The 18,293-nt window shown below is 42.7% G+C and overlaps 1 protein-coding gene across 1 annotated transcript in view; it reads left to right on the top strand.

The window, feature by feature from the left end:
* dgkb (diacylglycerol kinase, beta) overlaps nucleotides 1–16,868 on the top strand; it is a 64,541-nt gene extending 47,673 nt beyond the window's left edge. The window contains exons 20-24 of the mRNA XM_070834951.1: nucleotides 4,656–4,746; nucleotides 5,710–5,905; nucleotides 11,596–11,716; nucleotides 11,984–12,044; nucleotides 15,575–16,868. Of these exons, the coding sequence (XP_070691052.1) occupies nucleotides 4,656–4,746; nucleotides 5,710–5,905; nucleotides 11,596–11,716; nucleotides 11,984–12,044; nucleotides 15,575–15,682 (577 nt within the window). The 3' untranslated portion in view covers nucleotides 15,683–16,868. The remainder of the gene's footprint in view (nucleotides 1–4,655; nucleotides 4,747–5,709; nucleotides 5,906–11,595; nucleotides 11,717–11,983; nucleotides 12,045–15,574) is intronic.
* The last annotated feature ends 1,425 nt before the right edge of the window (nucleotides 16,869–18,293 follow it).

The raw sequence follows: 18,293 nt of genomic DNA, 5'->3' as shown, positions 1-18,293 counted from the left end.
GTTAGGTTAAGTGGTGGGAATTGACAGAATGGTCAGACGTTGTCTCTTACTGTATCTGTTCTTCCAGTGTGCTTCAAGCTTCCTGCATTTGGCTTTATACAACTTTCTCACATATGCAGTCGTGCTCCCCCAGACCTTTAGTGAGGCTTTGACGTGTGAGATCAGCACACTGTCCCTTTGAGGTGCCTTCAGATTGAATGCAAAGCTTTTGCCTTGATTTATTTGTGTTTATGACAGTTAAGACTCTGATTTTAAAATCTACCACAAACTTTACTTCTTTGTAGTCTTCTTCTCTTGTCTCTAATTAAAGCCGGGGTTGACAGTTTTGTTTTTTTTTGGGTCATTTGGCAAAAATTCCATTCTAACCTTTCAGCATATTGTGTCTCAGTGGTCTGAGAGAAAACTACACTTCTGCATCTTCTCTTGGCTCTTAGAAAATCTAGCTTGTGACAGGAGACTGGCCAATCACAGGCTGTTCTCCAAATGCCAGTTCATGTGCACGTCTTTTCAGATGGTGAAAGTTTGATTCAATAGCGTAAAATCCTGCCTCTTCTCACCTGTGGCTCAGCCGTGGCAATTGAAGGTCGCATGTACGTAAAAAGCAGCTCGATGACCTGACTAACTCCTGGGCTGGCTCGTGGGCAGTTGCCTCTGGTCAATCGTATCAATCAATCTTGTGTTGCTTGCGCACATAAAACGCGTGCTTCTGCCTGTGCTCATCCGGTGGGAGGAGCTTCGGATAGAGAGGGGAGAGGTGCAAGAGAAGGGCTGTCTTTTCAAATTCTGGTGGGGTTCTTTGCTTTTTCCAGAAACCCCCCTTCCTCTGCTTTAAATGGAATTGTGTAGCCTTGTGATGAGTGGAAAACCTCTTTTTAGAGTTGAAACATTTTCAACTTGTTCAGCTGCCTCGGTCTGTAGCACCGTGTCTTCTCATATTCACTCATGTTCTTTCCATTGGAGCTGTGTCACCTCTAAAACTTTCCTTCAAAGATGGCTTTAGATGGCAAATGTACCAAAAACATACAAAAAAAAAACATCTTCAGCAAAGCAACAACAAAATGCCAAGGCATCCAAAACATTACCTGCGCTGTATCTGGCTTCGTTCTCTCCATCCAACACCAACCACCGGTTTTGAATATGCTTTTCAAAGTAGTCACCTTCATTTGCTTGTATGCAAAATCGCTCTTGACTGCTGAGCTTACAGACTGATGGTGATGAAGATGATGATGATGATGATGATGATGCTGGGGGAGATGTAGGGATGTGTTGTTGTGGAAAGCCTCTCAGCGTGGCCCTGTCGCCCTCCTGCCTCTTCCCACCTCCCTCTGCTCCCATCCCTCTTCTATTGACCATGTTGCACATTATAAATCAACTGTGAGTTGGGCTACCTTGCAAGTACCCTAATGAAAGATCATTTATAAAGTGGCTAAATGGTCCTGACAAAAGTCCTAATGAGGAAATCAATAATTCAGTGATTGTTACTCTTCTTATACTAATACGTTCCTCTTGTAGCGCTTTGATTCCAGCTAAGAGAAGGCCATTTTTTACGGTGTTCAGTTCTGCATGTCAGCACTGTTGTAGGTTTTTTTTTCTGTCCTTTCAGCTTTGAGATAAATTATGTGTTGTTGTCTGTTGTTTCTTGGAAAGATCAAAAAGCCTTTTCAGATCTGTAGGATACTGTGACGATGCTTCAACACGGTCGAGCTGCTTCCCAAGGCGCTCGGCGTGATTTCCAGTCGCTACCTTCTTTTTCTCCATCTTCGGTTTTCAGTTTTAATCTTTTCACTCTTGTTAATCTTCACTCCTCTATTCTGTTACTCTTATTCTTAAAACAATCTGAGGGTTGGGGGTTGTTTGTTCCTGTTGCAGTGCTGTTAGCTTAGCTCCAAGCCTAACATAGCCATGACTACAAGCTTAGCCTCTATTCACCCACAACTAATTTAACTTTGCTGTGTTATGTTGGCTTGTGTTAACTGTTCTGCCTTTGCAGACGGGGTGTCTCATTGGTAGATGATGCAGAGTTTATCCCTGGCGAGTGGTGTTAGAAGGCTCGCATAAGCAAGCAGCTGGTTGTGTGGTCTGCACACCCGTTTTTGACCAGTTCTACCCGGGTGTCTTGGTAGCCTGCGTGACTCCTGTAACCTCACTGACAGGGTTATACAATGCTAGTTATAGGTGACTCCATTACCTGCAGCGGTAGTTGAGCAATGCCAGTGTGTATTGTCCTCACAGGGGCAGAATTTCAACATAGTTGGCAAAAACCTGAGAGTGCTGGCATAATGTAGGGAGAATCAGGGAACCCACGCACACACTACCAACTTGCTGTTGCAGCAGTGTAAGCCATGTTGGCATCAATGCGTATCAGAGATGTCAAAAGAAAATGTATTCAGAGTTGCATTCAAGTAATTGTCTCTTGTCCCTTACCTGTAAGGGGATACGATGAAACGTACGTAAAGTTTCTTCGCTGAACTGCTGGCCGGCTCCTTACTGTCTTGACCAGGGATTGGATTTTGTGCTAACTGGCCTTCATTCTGGAGCCGCTCCAAGCTGCTGAAAGAGAACGACCTTCACTCCTCCAGAACAGGCATAGCTGTTTTGTCTTGGGATGAAGGTGTTTCTCTTTCCCTAACTATGTGAATCACAAAAATGTAATCACCCCTACCATCCCTAGCACTTTAGAAGGCTTTGAAAACAATATCTATAAAATATCTCAGGTAATCACAATCATATACTCATACTCTTCCATGCACATTCCAGACATTTTCCTCTAATATACAACTAATACTAATATATAAACTTATTCCAATTAATAAATCATCTAGCTCTACAGATTGGTCTATTTCTGAAAGCTGTAGCTCCTTCAACACATCCTGGATATGATTTATGCGTTTATGTTTATGTTTGTGTGAAACATGGCTTAAACCTAATGTTTTCTTACCATTAAATGAAACCTCCTGACTATACCAATACCCATATTGCTTGGACTACTGAACAAGGTGGCGGTGTTGCCTTAATCTATATATTGATATATAATAGTGATTCTAGTATTGACGTGAATAAGGCCTTTCTGGCACTTCTTGACACTGGGTTGTTTGTACATGAATCTACACACTGCAGCGGTAACACCCTTGACTTGATTCCATCGCGCGTGGGGGATAGAGGTTTCTGCCCTGACTGTCTCTCCTGTCACATCCATGGTGTCAGATCACTTTCTTATTAAATTTGAAGTGACACTAGCCTGCCCTTGTAATGCTGGTGCTGATGTATTTACCACTCACCGCAACTTTTATTGTACATGGTGAGCGATTGTGGTCCTGGCTTCTTTCACTGCAGCGACATGCCCTGTGGAAAATTCTGCTAGTGACTACACCCTGGTTTACTGACGAAACATTTGCCTTTTCATCTACCCTGCATTGGGTGGATGAAAGCTGTACATTTATACACACCCTAAGGCTCAAATAGAAACACTAAATCATCATCTGCATGTTATTGATCCTATCAAAATAAAACTTGCACTGTTAGGTGTTATGAACTTTGCAGCCTATAAAGGCAACTGCCAGGCCTTTAGGTCCACAGAGCCCACATAGCTGAGTAGCTTTTTTATTGGGTATTTATGGCCACCTCTTATTCTGGCACCAGAGGAGGAAGTCATTCTTACTCTTGATAATTTAAACCATTCTCAGGACAGATAGGTTGCTACTACCTTAGGTTAAATTGCATTGTAATAAACTGACCAAGTAAGCAAATCACATTAAAAGGAAAGTTAAAATTCAAAACCATGACTACACCTAACAACCTTAACTTATGCAACCCATCTCAGCTTGTCCGCTTTCATGTTTAAAGCTAAACTGACAGTTGCGCACAGTCATAATTGTTAAAGAAATAAGAACCTCTTACTAGAAATGAATGCTAAATATGCTATTTTCCCTTGAATTTCTTCTCACTTTGATTGCACTGTAAGATATTTGTTTGCATAAATTTAAAGACTACATAGCGTACCATGTTATGTGAGAGTGCACCAATAAAAATAACAGCAGTAATAAAAGGTGCAACAAATAATTCGTGTAGTCAGAGGGAATATAATGTACCATGGCAGTATATGGACAGATGGTGGCTCACCCCTGCGAGGTCATTGATCATCAGCCTTAACAATGGGAGTGTGTGCTGTAGGAAGCCCGGGGAGCAGCACCCCAGTCCTCCGTTAATTGCAGGGGCAGGTAGATTACCCTCTTACACCCCTCACTGGGCCTTAATGTTGGGCATGGGTACCCTCTGGCCACCCCATGTGCTCCCCTAGTTGCCTCTTTAACTGGCTTCAGATTCATCATTTTGCTTCAATATGTGATTAATGAGCCACATTATGCATTCTCTGGAGATTAATGACTGTGTGATTTTGGTCAGCGGTAAACATTAGAGGTATATTTCCTGTGGAGTTTAGAAGATCCTTCTTCAAGCATGAATCAAACACCAGTACACCTTTACAGAGTGGTCCTCTGTTTCTTTTTCAACTCAGTATATACAGTAGGGGACTAGAGACAGAGAATAGAAGAGATGCTATGACTGTACAAGCTTTAGGTTTTGACGTGGGGTAAACACTCCAGTTTCCTCTTTTCTTGGTCCCTTTGCAGTTCCTGTTGTCTTGTTTTTTTTTTCAGAACAAAGAATAAGCTTTGGTACTTTGAGTTCGGCACTTCGGAGACCTTTTCGGCCACATGTAAGAAGCTCCACGATTTTCTGGAGGTTGAGGTAAATCACACCACTCACTTTCTGTTTTGTTAGCCCTATGGAAGTGGAAAACTCTTCATGTGAACCCCGAGCAGTCGTACCATCTCTTTATTATTTTTTCAGTAATATTTATAGAAAGCCATACGCATATAAATGCAGACGTGCTATGAATGATGGCATCTCTTAAAAAATGTTCTGGTCATAAATAGCCATAATTCCATAAATAGCTTAAATGTGTACTAGTTTCAAATTCATCCAGACAAAGGGTTGATGTGTGAAGGCTGTCTGTGCACCTCCCCACCCGCTTCTCACTGAGCCTCAGTTCAACACACAGGTAATTAGCCCTACATGACCCTGCTGTGTGTGATATTGCGTGATAATGAAGATGCCATCCATACAGTTCATCTTCCCCTTTCTCAGAGCTATCCACACAGTGCAGAGGTCTTTATTAATTAGTGCTGGTTAAGTACCCACAGGATTAGAGGAGAGCAGGTCTGAAGATCTATACTGGTATAAAGTCCATTATTTGGAGTATTACGTTTAGAGTATTACTGGCCTGACAGGATGTGATTCTGGTAGAAAGAGAAAGATTCAGACTCAGCCCAGAAAGTAAGGTTCAGGCTCAGGCTGAGATAGAGAGACAGTCTCCTGTTGAAGCACACAGAGAGAGAGGGAGACTGCTTCAGGCTCAGACAGACAGATTTAGGCTCATGCTCAGTTGAAGAGAGAGGTTTTGACTAATAAAACAAACCCAGATTACACTCAGGCTCAGACAAAGAGACGGAGGAAGTTCAGCTTCATGCGCAGGTTCAGGATTTGACAATCTGATTCGGGTTGGGCTCAGACATATGAACAGGCTCGGGTATAGACAGTTCTGGGTCAGGCTACAGGCAGGACGACGGATACAGGCACAGGCTCAGTTTCAGAAAGAGAGACATGTTTGGTCAAATTGAGTCTTTTCTCTCCGTTTCTCTCTCCTTTCAGTGTGATGGCGTTACTCTGGACCTCAGCAGCATCTCCCTGGAAGGCATTGCCATTCTGAACATTCCCAGCATGCATGGCGGCTCCAACCTTTGGGGCGAGAGCAAGAAGAGGAGGGGTAACCGCAAGGGGGGAAAAAAGAGCCAAGACAAGAGGACACCGGTGCTCGACCCCAAAGAGCTCATGTTTGCAGTTCAAGGTAGCCTTGACGACACAAGAGTTAATAGATTAAAGATTGTTTTATGGTTGTCTGCTGGTATAACTCCTGCAGGACACTAGGGCATTAGAGGAACCCAAAACGCCTCACAGAGCTGCTAGCGTGGATGTAGACTTAAGGTAATTGGTGAGTCATCAACAGCATTATGAAAGACCGGCTTATCTTGTAGATCATCATGGCTTTGGACAATATTGCTAGTATGTTAAATAGGTTTGACAGTGCAGGAGATTCTTACCCTTAAAGCCCACATCAGACCCAGACAGTCTTTGTCCTTGCTCAGTAGATCAAAGTCTAAACTTTGGACCAAAACTTTGGAGTGCATGAATATTTCACCGATGACAAGGTGAATCATAGCTAGCGGGTTTTGTTTGCAAAGAAGAGGTAAAATCATGTCACTGTTTGGAACTGTCACTTGTGTATTAATGGTCTGTGCAGGCTCCAGTGGACAGGCTCAGTTAATAGGAGCAGACTGAGGGGGGTGTTGGGCATACCCCTGAATCCATTTACGTCAAAAGGAAGCCCGTCAATGGGAATATATGAATGAACGAAGTAGAATGAGTCAGCTGCTCTGTGGTGAGACACTTGAAGGACTTGTTAGGAAAAGCAAAAGGTATCCAGAAAGCTGTGTTAGAGGAAGCAGTCTAACATGCAATGGTATTAATACTGGGGACGCACTATTGCTCCGACGGCCCCAACAGTACAAAAAATGTTCCATTCCACTGAAAGACCAGTTTGCTCCAAAAAGACAGCCTTTTCCCTCCAGTTAGGGTTAGGGTCACTTTGGTGCACATAGCCATGAGTTTTAAGTTTTAAGTTTAGTTTCTGAAAAACGGGCCATCAGAACAATGACAAAAATCCTTGATTGCTGGTAAAGATCCTGCATTCAGAGTGTGAAAAAGGAAACAAGCATCAGCAGTGTACGAGTATCAAAATTATGGTCATCACAGGGGAGAGTTTAGTTGTGATTACGATGATGTCTAACCAAGGTCAGACTAAAATGTTGCACCAACTCTGGGATTTTAAAGCCAAGAAATGTATTTCATGCATTCATGACGCTCAGAGGATGAACCCTGATAACTTTGGTGTTCCAAACTTTTTCCCCATTATCAGCCAAAATGTTTACTTATCCATTTCAACATCTACTACTGTAGGTACACTGAAGCTTTCTTTGTGTTGACTTTTAATTAGAACATGTGAGCATGCTAAGGTGTTGAGAAGGTAAATCATATATCAGCTTTGAGCCATTCAAAATGTTTAACTATTGGTTGACTAAATCCTCCAGTAGTTTTTAAAATATTTCCTAGAATTAAACAAAATTTGGATTTTTTTCTTTTTTACTTCACAACATTTTATCTTATGTTGAATGCAAATTTGTAATCTGCATCTCAGGAAAGATTCTTTTAAAATAACGAAAAAGAGTGGAAAGTGTGTACTCGAAAAGAAACGGATGAGCTTTTGCAGTGATTTCTGGATTTGTTTGGCTTTTGTGTTTCATTTTCTATCATGTCTAACTGGCCGTTCAGGTGGCGCACAGTATGTTTTTTTTGGTTTCATGGTGAGATGGTGCGTTTGTATTCTGGGAATATGGATGTTACAATCAGTGTCAGGCTTGAAACATGGCAAGTCAGTGAGGATCTCCAGATCCCTTATGAGACTTCATTGGTCAGAACATGACTGGTGGAAAACCAGATCTCTGTGAAGCTGTCTATAGAACCTTTTTCATATTTCTCCCGATGTGGTTCCATTGTTTGTTTCCTGTGGATTTCAGTGGCTGTTTCACCTTCAAAGAACATTCATAGTTAAACTAAAACTCTGTTGCTTTATGGGTAATTAATCCCTGATTTACAGTAACAGTGTTTACTGTATTTATCTATTTAAAAGAAGTATTTTGTGTTGTTGGAAAACTTGAGAAAAAGGAGAAAGTGTCGTAAATCACATCAGTGGAGACTGGAGACAATTCAGCTCAGCCCTGAAATAATCATGTCGGAATGCTTATAACTTCCCTAATGTGATGATGTGACTATCAGACGGAGGTCCGGCGTGGCACGGAGGAGGGCAGACTGCGAAGGAGATAGTTGATCAATTCAAAGCCCAACTTTACTATGATGAACACTCCATTAATCCCTGAATAAAAATCAATCCGTTTGGTGTTTGTGGTTTAAAAAAAGGGCCACGGTCTGAACCCGAGAAGGCACTTAGTTTGAGTGGGGAGTGTGTATCTGTGTGTCACCGTCCCCCTGTGCTCATGCCCATTTGTGTCTGTTTGTGTCTGTGTATTGATGTGTGTGCTCCTGGGTGTGTGTGTGTGTGTGTGTGTGTGTCTGTGTGTGTGTGTGTGTGCGTGCTGGCGTGTGTGAATGGATGCCCTTGCAGAAGGTGCCCTCAAGGTGAGCAGCCTAACTTGTCAGATCAAGAGAACTACGTATTTAGAGGTAAACACAGGAGTGCATTAGCCCACGGGGGGCACCGCCGAGCACGACGCATGGATCAAACTGTTTGTCAGGGATTATTTTGTGTATGTGTGTGTGTGGGGGGGGGAATGTGTGTGTGTGGATGGGTGGAGGGTGCGAGGGTGGCTGAGGGATAAAAAAACCCTGACCTTTCGGGAGCTGTTAAATCGTCCCGCTGGTGACGCCAGGAGACAAGCCCCTCAGGTGGAAGGGAATGGCTGCGGAGTGAATTATTTAGAATGGGACTGAGGCTTTTGCAGGGGAGGAGGGGGGGGGGGGGGGGATCCATGCGTGGGTGGAGGGGTTGATGCTTGGGACTGATGCCCCGTGACAAGCCCCATGAAGCTTTCATTGGAGGATCGGCCTCCACACACCCTCCTCCTCCTCCTCCTCCTCGCGCCATTCCTCTTTACTTTTACTTTGAGCTGATCGGCTCCTGGTCCTGGTCCTGGTCCTGGTCCTGGTCCTGGTCCTGGTCCTGGTCCTGGTCCGCTCCCTCACTGTCACTCTTTTATTCCTCCTCTCTCACCCTGTTGCTCCACATGTGTCGGTGTGGACAGGTAGCTGTTTGACAGTGACAAGGAGGCTGTTTCTTATTCAAAAGTGTGAGAGGAAGACATGGCTGAGAGCTGAGGGTAAAGCCACAGCGCCTCCCTCATGGACACTCATTCATGTGACTGTCCCGCACACACAGCCACCTTCTGTGTGTGCTGAGTGTTTGTCACTGTCAAATATTGCCCTCATCACCTGCGTGAGGCACATAATGTTGATTGTAGGTTGGAGTGTTTCAGTTTATATTTGGCCACAAGCTGCTTATCTTGAGCGTTAATAATTCCACCTCCCTCTTGTGTAAACAGTTGGGTGACTCCATTTTTCTTCTCTCCCGGTGTATCTCTGGGGAGTAAACATGATGGCTTTTTCTATATTTGGCCACTTAGTCCAATTTTGGTTATTGTTCCACGCATTTCATTTGCACCTTTAACTTAAAAAATAATGGCTGGTGATTCAAGATAAAATTGGAAATTCACCAATAAATCATACTGGATTAAATCTGACTTTCAGTCATCAAGACTGTTATTGAAGTCATGTGTCCTGAATAATTATATATATATATATATATATATATATATATATTACTCTTAGATTGATTGTTTTATGTTTCGGTTAAAACAAGAAGGCAAACAACATCTTAAATGATTCGTTTGACATTTTGAGAAACATGAACTGATCTATAAAAGGGATCATTTGTGGTTTCATGGAGGTTTCTGTGTGGTACCGTTCCTTTCTTTTTACCAGCTAAAACGCGTTGAATATTGAGCTTTGGAGGTGTTGGTTGGCAAGCTGTCCAGTCTTTGTGCTAAGCTAATAGTCTCACGTCTAAAACTCTGTACTGGGGAATCTCTTTTGACTTTTCCTCCCACTCTTTCAGCTACATTGATGCCCATCGGTCGTATCGGCATCTATGTTGCTTTATATTCTTTATTAATATTACCCTATTCGGTTTTATTGTACTTTTTTTTTTTAATAGGAACATGATGCGAAGAAGTTAATGGTCAGACCTGAAGGGGTGGGCGGTTTGGATGTGTGTTGGTAGTGGGGGGTGAAGGGTGGGTGGATGTGGGAGGGAGGGGTGGGGCGATGTGGCATCTACATGATTATATTTTTGTTCACGGTTGCATTAATCAGCCCGGTGACAAAAGCAAAGATCCCCAGGTCATGTAAAGGTTAGACGTTATTCTGAAAACATATATTTGTGTATTTCGTGCACACACCCACTGGTGGTCCCCCCCCCCCCGGCCTTGTTATATTTGGCAGAGCAGCTTTATGATCTTTCGAACAGTAAGCACTCTAGGGTGTGCTGGGTCTTTGTAGCCCCGAGCAACAAGGACTCCCTATCACCGTGGTGACGCTGTCCATCATACATGTCAGCACGGGCCTGTGTGAGCCGTTTGCGTTAACGTGAGAAGTCAGAATGGGGGGAGCAGCTTTAAAGCCCGGTGTCAGGAGGTCAACCTGCGGGGCATGTACACACAGCCTTCCACCCCGACCCTGGAAAGCACTGCACTCACAGTCCGGCACCGAGATAGGGGCAGACGCATGTCCATCACCATGGTGACAGCTGGACACCGCAGCTAGGCAGCAACAACAACACCTCAGGACAACAGCAACATTACCTACGACACTCCTTCAGGAAACCAACACGGCTCAGGTAAACATGACAGCGATGCAGCAGCAGCGGTGACAGTGAGCTAACTCGCTCGCACGCACCAAGTGCCTAAAAATGGGTCTTGGTTTCAATTAGTGTCTGCGTGCTCCCAGCAGCGAGGCAGCAGCTTCTTAATTTGTGGAGGGACAAGTCGATGGAGAGTCGGAGGCAGAGCGGGACGCTGAAACAGATGGGCCCTGCGTGACACTGGGCTTCCAGCAGGGGCAAAATCAATGCTCGTAACTGCAAAACAGAAGAGAAATTAATAATTATATTATCACAAGATTGCTTTGCATTGCCGGTGCAATCTAATTAATAGCTGTTCTGTTTATAGCTTGTTGTTCTTGTTGCCTTTTTTCTTTTTTCTTTTTTAACTGTGAATGTTGAATGTTTCAGGAGCAGAAGACTGAAGTGAGGAACATCACGTCATGTTCTTTTATTCATCATCACGTTCCCTCTCGTCGCCGTCTTTCCTTCCTCACTTTCTTAGTAAATTTTCTTCATGTCTCAGTCTTCTTCTCACCTCCTGCGGTGAGAGTCGCTTGGCTTTAAGATGATAGCAGCAACATTCAGAGGCAACAATGAACATGAATGTCAACCGAGGTGTTTTTTTCGCCCGTGCTCTATCACCATCCTGTTTTTGTTTTTTATTGGTTTCGGTCTTTGTGTTTTTCAGCCTTTGACCTTTTACCTGATCCTGCCCCAGTATTAGCCATAACCATGAAATGTAATGTCTAAACTAAAGAGAAAAACATCTCCTCCTGCCTCCTTTTAAGCCGCTAACGTTCTACCACTGTGACACTTTTCCTGGGAAAATGCAGGCATGGTTTCTACCAGTCTGTGCACCATTCATTGTGCAATCTGACCAACGGGCAGGCATTTAGAATAGCAAAATAGAAAAGGCAAGTCCTTTCGCTGATGGTGTACTTTGCCTATGTAAGTAATATAGAGACATCAATATTAGATGGATTCAAAACTATTTGCAGCTGCTTCACGTTTGTGTTTTGTGTTTTTAGACCTGTCTGACCAGCTGCTGGAGGTGGTGGGGCTGGAGGGAGCTATGGAGATGGGTCAGATCTACACCGGCCTGAAGAGTGCTGGCAGACGCCTGGCACAGTGCTCCTCTGTAACCATCCGGTCAGTCATAATTGGACCACAACTCACTTTTCGTCATTTTTGTTTGCATCTTTGTTCCATTTTTGTTAGCATTAGATTAGCACATCACCATCAACAATTCTTTTGGCCTGGAGGCAAAAAAAAACAAAAAACCAGAAGTCTGTCTGCAGCTTAATTATGTAACAGAATTGAGGTGTTTATATAGTAACAGCAAGTTGCCTGGTGCACTTTAAGATATAAGAGATTTAAAACAAGCTGAAATTGTAACATGTTTTTCTTTACTGACAGAACCAGTAAATCCCTTCCGATGCAGATTGACGGGGAACCTTGGATGCAGACTCCCTGCACTGTAAGTCATTAAACAGCGTCTTCTCATTGTGTGTCACACACAGGCGATTCATGCAGAATGGAGCCCCTCCCTTAAAACATGAAGCAGCGACATATTGTGGGGGTAAAAAATAAACTGATACTTCTTTGTACAGGGGAAACATTATGTCCCTCATTCCTTGCATATATTGCATAATTTACATTTCAACATTAACCTTTAATGCCAACCTATGCAGCAAGATGACATTACCGGAACACAAATCTCACTTCAGACTTTATCCAAACACGGAGAGGACAGGGTCTGAACACAGTGCCAGCATGCAGCTCTGAATTAACTGGCTGGGGGCCACATTTGAGCTTTTCTGTTTAACGGGAGCTTAAGGAGTAACTCAACATCACCAAACTATTCTGGTTGAACATTTCAAGTCTATAGCACCTTTGACGACACCCATCCTCCGTGATGGGTGCCGTCAGAGGTGTGATCTGTTACAGTTGGTGGCGTACCGATCAGAGGATACTTCTACATCACCACAGCAAGGTGACATCTTCAATGAAAGTTGACAACATTATTTAAGAGAGAAAATAAAGCTCTCCTAGCGGGTTTGCTGTTAACAAGGTCACTGGCTCAGCTCGGACGCTAATGGGACAAGAGGTCAGTTTGGGGTCTCGCAGGATTTCAGGATGGAATTTAAACTTGATCTTACCTTGAATTACTTTACTTGTTTTTCTGGGACATTACACAATTATTGGCATTATTGAGGTGTCAACGCCAGATTTGACCTCAATCACAAATTCTTATCTGCATTTCCTGTGAAGGTTGATGTTAAGAATTAAAAGACTAAACACACTCAGTAGCGTAGTACTGTATATATTATGATGGCACAACGAATGTAAAACTTCCACAATCAAGAAGGTCTGAAAGGACCGGTTTAAAAATAAAAGCCACATTTGGGTCCGTCCCTTGTGTTTCTCCCACAGGTCACTGCTTTGGGCTTCTGTGCAGTAATTTATGATAACAAATATTCAGTGTTGCGAGGCTTACTTCTCCTAATTTGCTTACCGTCTATGTTTGAAACGTGTACTTGGACGAGTGTTTGCCCTCTGTCCATGTTGTTCATTTTTCAAAACCAAACTCCCCTGTTCGCATTGATTATGGTTGTGTTTAGCTTTAATTACAACCCCACTGCAGAAGAAGTGCTGCTGAGATTTACATATGGATCGCTCAGGCGAAGCCAAAAGGACCCACTGCATGACAAAACGAGTAGTCTGCAAGTGCTCTTGTATCTGCTGGCACAACTCCACGGAGCCAAGTTAGGATCTGACAACACATAATTGTGCTGCATTGATTTCCATGGCGCGTGATTCATACTGTATGCCGAAGCTGAATTTGAATCAGTTGACCTGTTAAATGCTTATAAAAACATCACAGTTGTTGGGAGGTTAACCTACTAATTATTAAAAACAACTATGCAAATGCATCCCAGTTCCTCTGCATGCATAACATATTTAACACCATCAAACCATTTGCATTTTGAAGCGACATGTGACACGTATCGCTGTCTCTTTGATAACCAGGTCTGAATTAGCTGCTACAAACTGACATTTTTAATTATTTCCAGACGTGATTCTAGTAAATTGCTGCTTTGTTAAGTCTTGAATTTAATTTCCTTTTCTTATTTTTCTTATTTTGGATGATTTTTGATCGCTAGAGAGTGTAATTTATTTGTTCTAATTATTTTCAAGAGCCATATTGATCTGTATCGGGGGCTCACTGATGCATATGAATGCATAATGTTATATCTATATAACAGAGCTTTATTATCCTCCAAATTTACTTCAGGCCTTATGAATGAAGAAATGGCAGCTTTCCTCTGAAGTGAATGAGCTCCCTTTCAGATGGTAGCTTTTCCCATTACTGCGTTTAGGCTCTTTGTGCAACAGTATAGTGACCTATGTGTTTAATATGACAACCCTTGATGGTTGATTGTTGATTTGCTGTTCCATTGATCTCCAATGTCAACCTTCAACAAAAATCCAACACAGGCGCCATAAAGTATGTAACTACTCATTATCAGAAAACACCAGGGCTTCTCAAAGTCTGTCACATTAAGCACCCTCAAAAGTACACTCACAATTTTACATGAGCCCATATGGGCCCAGGACCAACATGAGAGATTTTCATTGTAGTTGATGCATTAGTGAACTACGTTCTGTAGGGAGATAGCAGTGGGTAAACCGAAAATGAAACTTTGTTTGTCACAGTTCTGCTCTCAGGGCTCTTCTAGGATTTGATGCCAGGACGTCTTTCACTCTAAGTGCATCACAGCTCCAGATCAACAAGCCACACAACGTATCATTTAAACACAGCAAATGTCCAAAGGCCTCCCTGTGCCCCAAAGAGACAGAAATATTCATCGCACTTTGAAAGTTCTGGAGCGTTGGGATCGTAGACCTGTACCATTAGCGGTACTAGAAATGTAAATGTTTTCCTTAGATTCACACTTAAAAACAGAAGACCCTTGATAGCGTGGATGTAATATCATTGTCATTTCACTGCACATTATACTGTGTATGTGACAAATAAAGGTCTTGAATCATGATACAGCAACTACATTTTGGCATAATCTGGTAATCTGGAGAGTAGATGTTGAGCTGTCTTGATTAATACCAAAGTGATAGACTTTGGATTGACCCAACAACCCAACAGCTGCGCTGAAACTTGAACGACATCATCATCCTTACGCCCCATTGTGGATATTTGCTTTTGCCAAAAAATTTGGACACAGAATTATCATTAGTTTATATAGTAGCACCATAGCTGAACATGACGTAATATGAAAGCAGACAGATTCAGTTAATGCCTCTGTTATCTTTTTGAAAAATGAATGAATAATCAATTCACTGTCAGTTGACCAATAAATGATACAAATAATCAAAGCAAAAGGAGAAAATGGGAATCTAGTGGGTGAGGGGAGGTTGATGGGACTTTAAAAGCTCTACTCAGGTGAAACTCATAAGGCTGATTAGATTAAAACAGCAGATTAATTGGGAACTAAGGAGGGAAAAGGATGCACAGAAAACAGGGGACTTTAGCTCCTTGTTCTATTTCCTGGTGTATTTCTTAATAGTGCAGCCTGCATGGTGCCATGCCATTGTTCTGACAGCCCATTTTCCCGACACACCCAAGGTCCAAAAATGTCTCATTGGACCAAAAGCCCATTTGGCCGACAGCCCATTAACCTGCATCTGTTAATTCAGTAACTGCCACTGTCCAAGGATCTGAATCAACGGCAGGTTTGCCCTCACTAGGCTGTTTTTCATGCCTCACACCAAACAGCATTTCAAGGATTTTTCTGGTGCAGACAAATTTTCAATGTTGGAATAAAATCATGGGAGTTTTACCTCAGTTGGGCCCCATCAAAGGGCGTTTGTTTTCAGACCAAACAGACATTTTACAGACTATCGGGTTTTGGAACAATGGGCAGTCCCCATCTGTCCAACAGTAAGCAACACCGGGCTAAATAGTAGTTATGTGCTCCTTTCTAACAACAGATTGAGATCGTCCACAAGAACCAGGCTCCCATGTTGATGGGACCGCCACAAGGCAGAAGCTTCTTCTCCTCCATCGTCAGACGAACACGCACCGAGAGCAAAGACTGATCCACCGCGGTCCAAGACCTTCGAGTCCTCACAAGCACCCGCAGAGGAGCGATCATAAATTGATCATCACTCGACCCGTTTGCGAAGGGGGTCTTTGATGCCTGTTTGATAACCCAGCGTACAGTAGCAAACTGTAGGTTCACTATGTATCGCCTGCAGCACGGAGATATCTTTGAGAATTAATCAATGAATCCAGAATGACGTGTGTCTCGGACTGACACTTTGATCTACGGTGTGTAGTGTAGTTTAGCTCCAAAAATACTGAAGCTATTTCAGGAAGTCCAATTTTCTAAAAGTCTGTTTTTATTTTTGCTGTTGTGAACTGTGCCATGTGGAAAAAACCAACAGATGAATGTGTTTTGTGATATGATGTATTTATTTATTTATTCATATTTTGCTGCTATTGATGTTTTGTTTTGTTTTTTTTACTTTTGGATTTGCATACCCCTGATGCATGCTGGACAGTGAAGGAGGTTGCTGCTGTCGAAACTGACATATCTGGAGTTTGCAGCTGATCTTTAACAAGTGTTTAGTATGAAGTGAAGTTTCTCCGCTCAGCATTTCTTCAGCGCTTCACTCATGAATGGCTTCAAGTGGTGCAAAGACAGAGAATCACTTTGGCTTTTGTTTAATGGTCCCTGCAAGTCATCCTTGTCACGTTTTGATCTGCTGTGCCGCCGCTCCGTCAGTGAAAAGATTATTGATCTTCATAAAAAATGCATGACACTCTTTGGTTCACGTCGCACGAGAGATTTCCAGACAGTTTTACCAACTGTGAGCACACTTTCTGTTGCATGAGTGACTAAGATCTGTTTTGACACTTGTGGAAATTGATCATTTTTGAGTCTACATCTACAGTGCTGTTCGGTTTAACCATATCATACTTTAGCTATAACGTGGCTGCATTTTTATGGGACCCTGCGTTTTTCTGAACAGGTACTCAGGTACTTTTGAAGTGAAAAACAACGAGAGGGCAACAGAAAAAAGCCTAGTGTTAAATCAGACCGTACGTTGTTGAGTGTATAGTGAGATATCCACAAGAAGCAGTTTGACCTCTGGCCATTGATTTGTTCTGATGTCTGTTGTTGAGTGTTTACAGTCCGCTGCGCATACAAGCGTACATTAACCAATTAAAGTCTAGATACAAAATGACTATTGGCATATATATAGTACCAGCTTGATTTAAAGAATCAATACAGAAAATCAATCCCATTCAGTAATAATCCACTTTTCAGAGGCCTTTTGGAGCCACTCACATGTGCACATGCTGTCTATAAAATGACATACAGTGCACCTTTGGAAAGTTGTTAATTTTTTAACTATAAGAGTCTCCATATACAAACAAATTACATTATTCCGCATGGTAATGGTTGTGATTCAGTGCATCTCTGTTTTTAAATAGTATTTATCTCATTCAGTCTCACCAAAGATAAATACATCACTTCAAATTCCAGGGGATTTGTTACATGCCTACAGTACCAGTGTGACACACACACCTGATATATGTGTTGTTTTTAACAGAATTGTACTCCTGCTTATTTTTTGAGAATAATTGTTGGCTCGACTGTTTCAGTCTTTAAAAGTGCCATACCCCAGTGGAGACTGAGGTCTGATGAGTCTTCATCTCTTTGCTTTGTACTTTGCAGCGTTTGTACAGTGAGGTTGTATTTTTGTACACAGTATTATTTATTTTTCCGCTCACTGCTTCACTGTGGAACTCACACCATGTTGTTCTGCTTAAAACTTGCCTGCCAATGTTGACCAAGAAAAGTGATAATGGAAATAAAAAAAAAAAGCTTTTGTTGTTTGACATAGTGCTCTGGTGTTCTTTGTACGCTTTATCCCCATTGCATTTAAAGGGACAGTCCCCTAAAATCAAAAATACATACTTTTCCTCATACCTATAGTGTTATTGTCCATCTACATCAGGGGTGTCCAAACTCCGGCCCGCGGGCCAACTGCGGCCCGTGGTCCATTTTTCATTGGCCCGCAGGAAGTTCTAAAAATGTATTGGAACACGGCCCACACATGGAACCTGCGCTGGACTGTGTTGTACTTCTTAGTCTCACCACTAGGTGGAGTAACTGTCTTGAACGAGGCAGCTTCTCTATAAAATGAGTAATAGAAGAAGAAATGTGCTACAGGTGACCCAAAATGGCAGAATTAAGGAAACGTAAGAGAGCAAGTGAGTGTAGAAAGTTTGAGACGTGGTGTGCGATGAGAGCACAGCTGATAACTAATGAAGATCACTTTAGCATTACGGAGGAGCTGCTTGATGTTAGCAGTCTAAAGAGCACCACGACTGGTGAGGATGTTTTTGAAGCTGTGCCAGATGCAGTGTGCATGATGGGAGTTAAATGGGACGAGCTGTGTGGAGGTACGACGGATGGGGCTCCAGCTGGGACAGGCAAGCGCAAAGGAATCTACGGTGTCCGCCGAGGGGCAAGAAAGTCTAGGTAAGGCTGTTAATTCGAGCACCAGGGCTCTAGCACAGACAATTTCAAGCTTCCCTCTCTGATGCTGATGCTGATGCTCAGTGTTGAAGAGAGAAGGAGCTCTTCATGAGCTCAGTGATCCTCTCTGGTTGACATGTTTAGTGGATCTCACTGAT

The sequence above is a fragment of the Pempheris klunzingeri genome, chromosome 8 (assembly GCF_042242105.1).
Source record: "Pempheris klunzingeri isolate RE-2024b chromosome 8, fPemKlu1.hap1, whole genome shotgun sequence".
In the NCBI taxonomy this organism is placed as follows: Eukaryota; Metazoa; Chordata; class Actinopteri; order Acropomatiformes; family Pempheridae; genus Pempheris; species Pempheris klunzingeri.
This window is presented reverse-complemented; position numbering and strand designations above follow the sequence as displayed.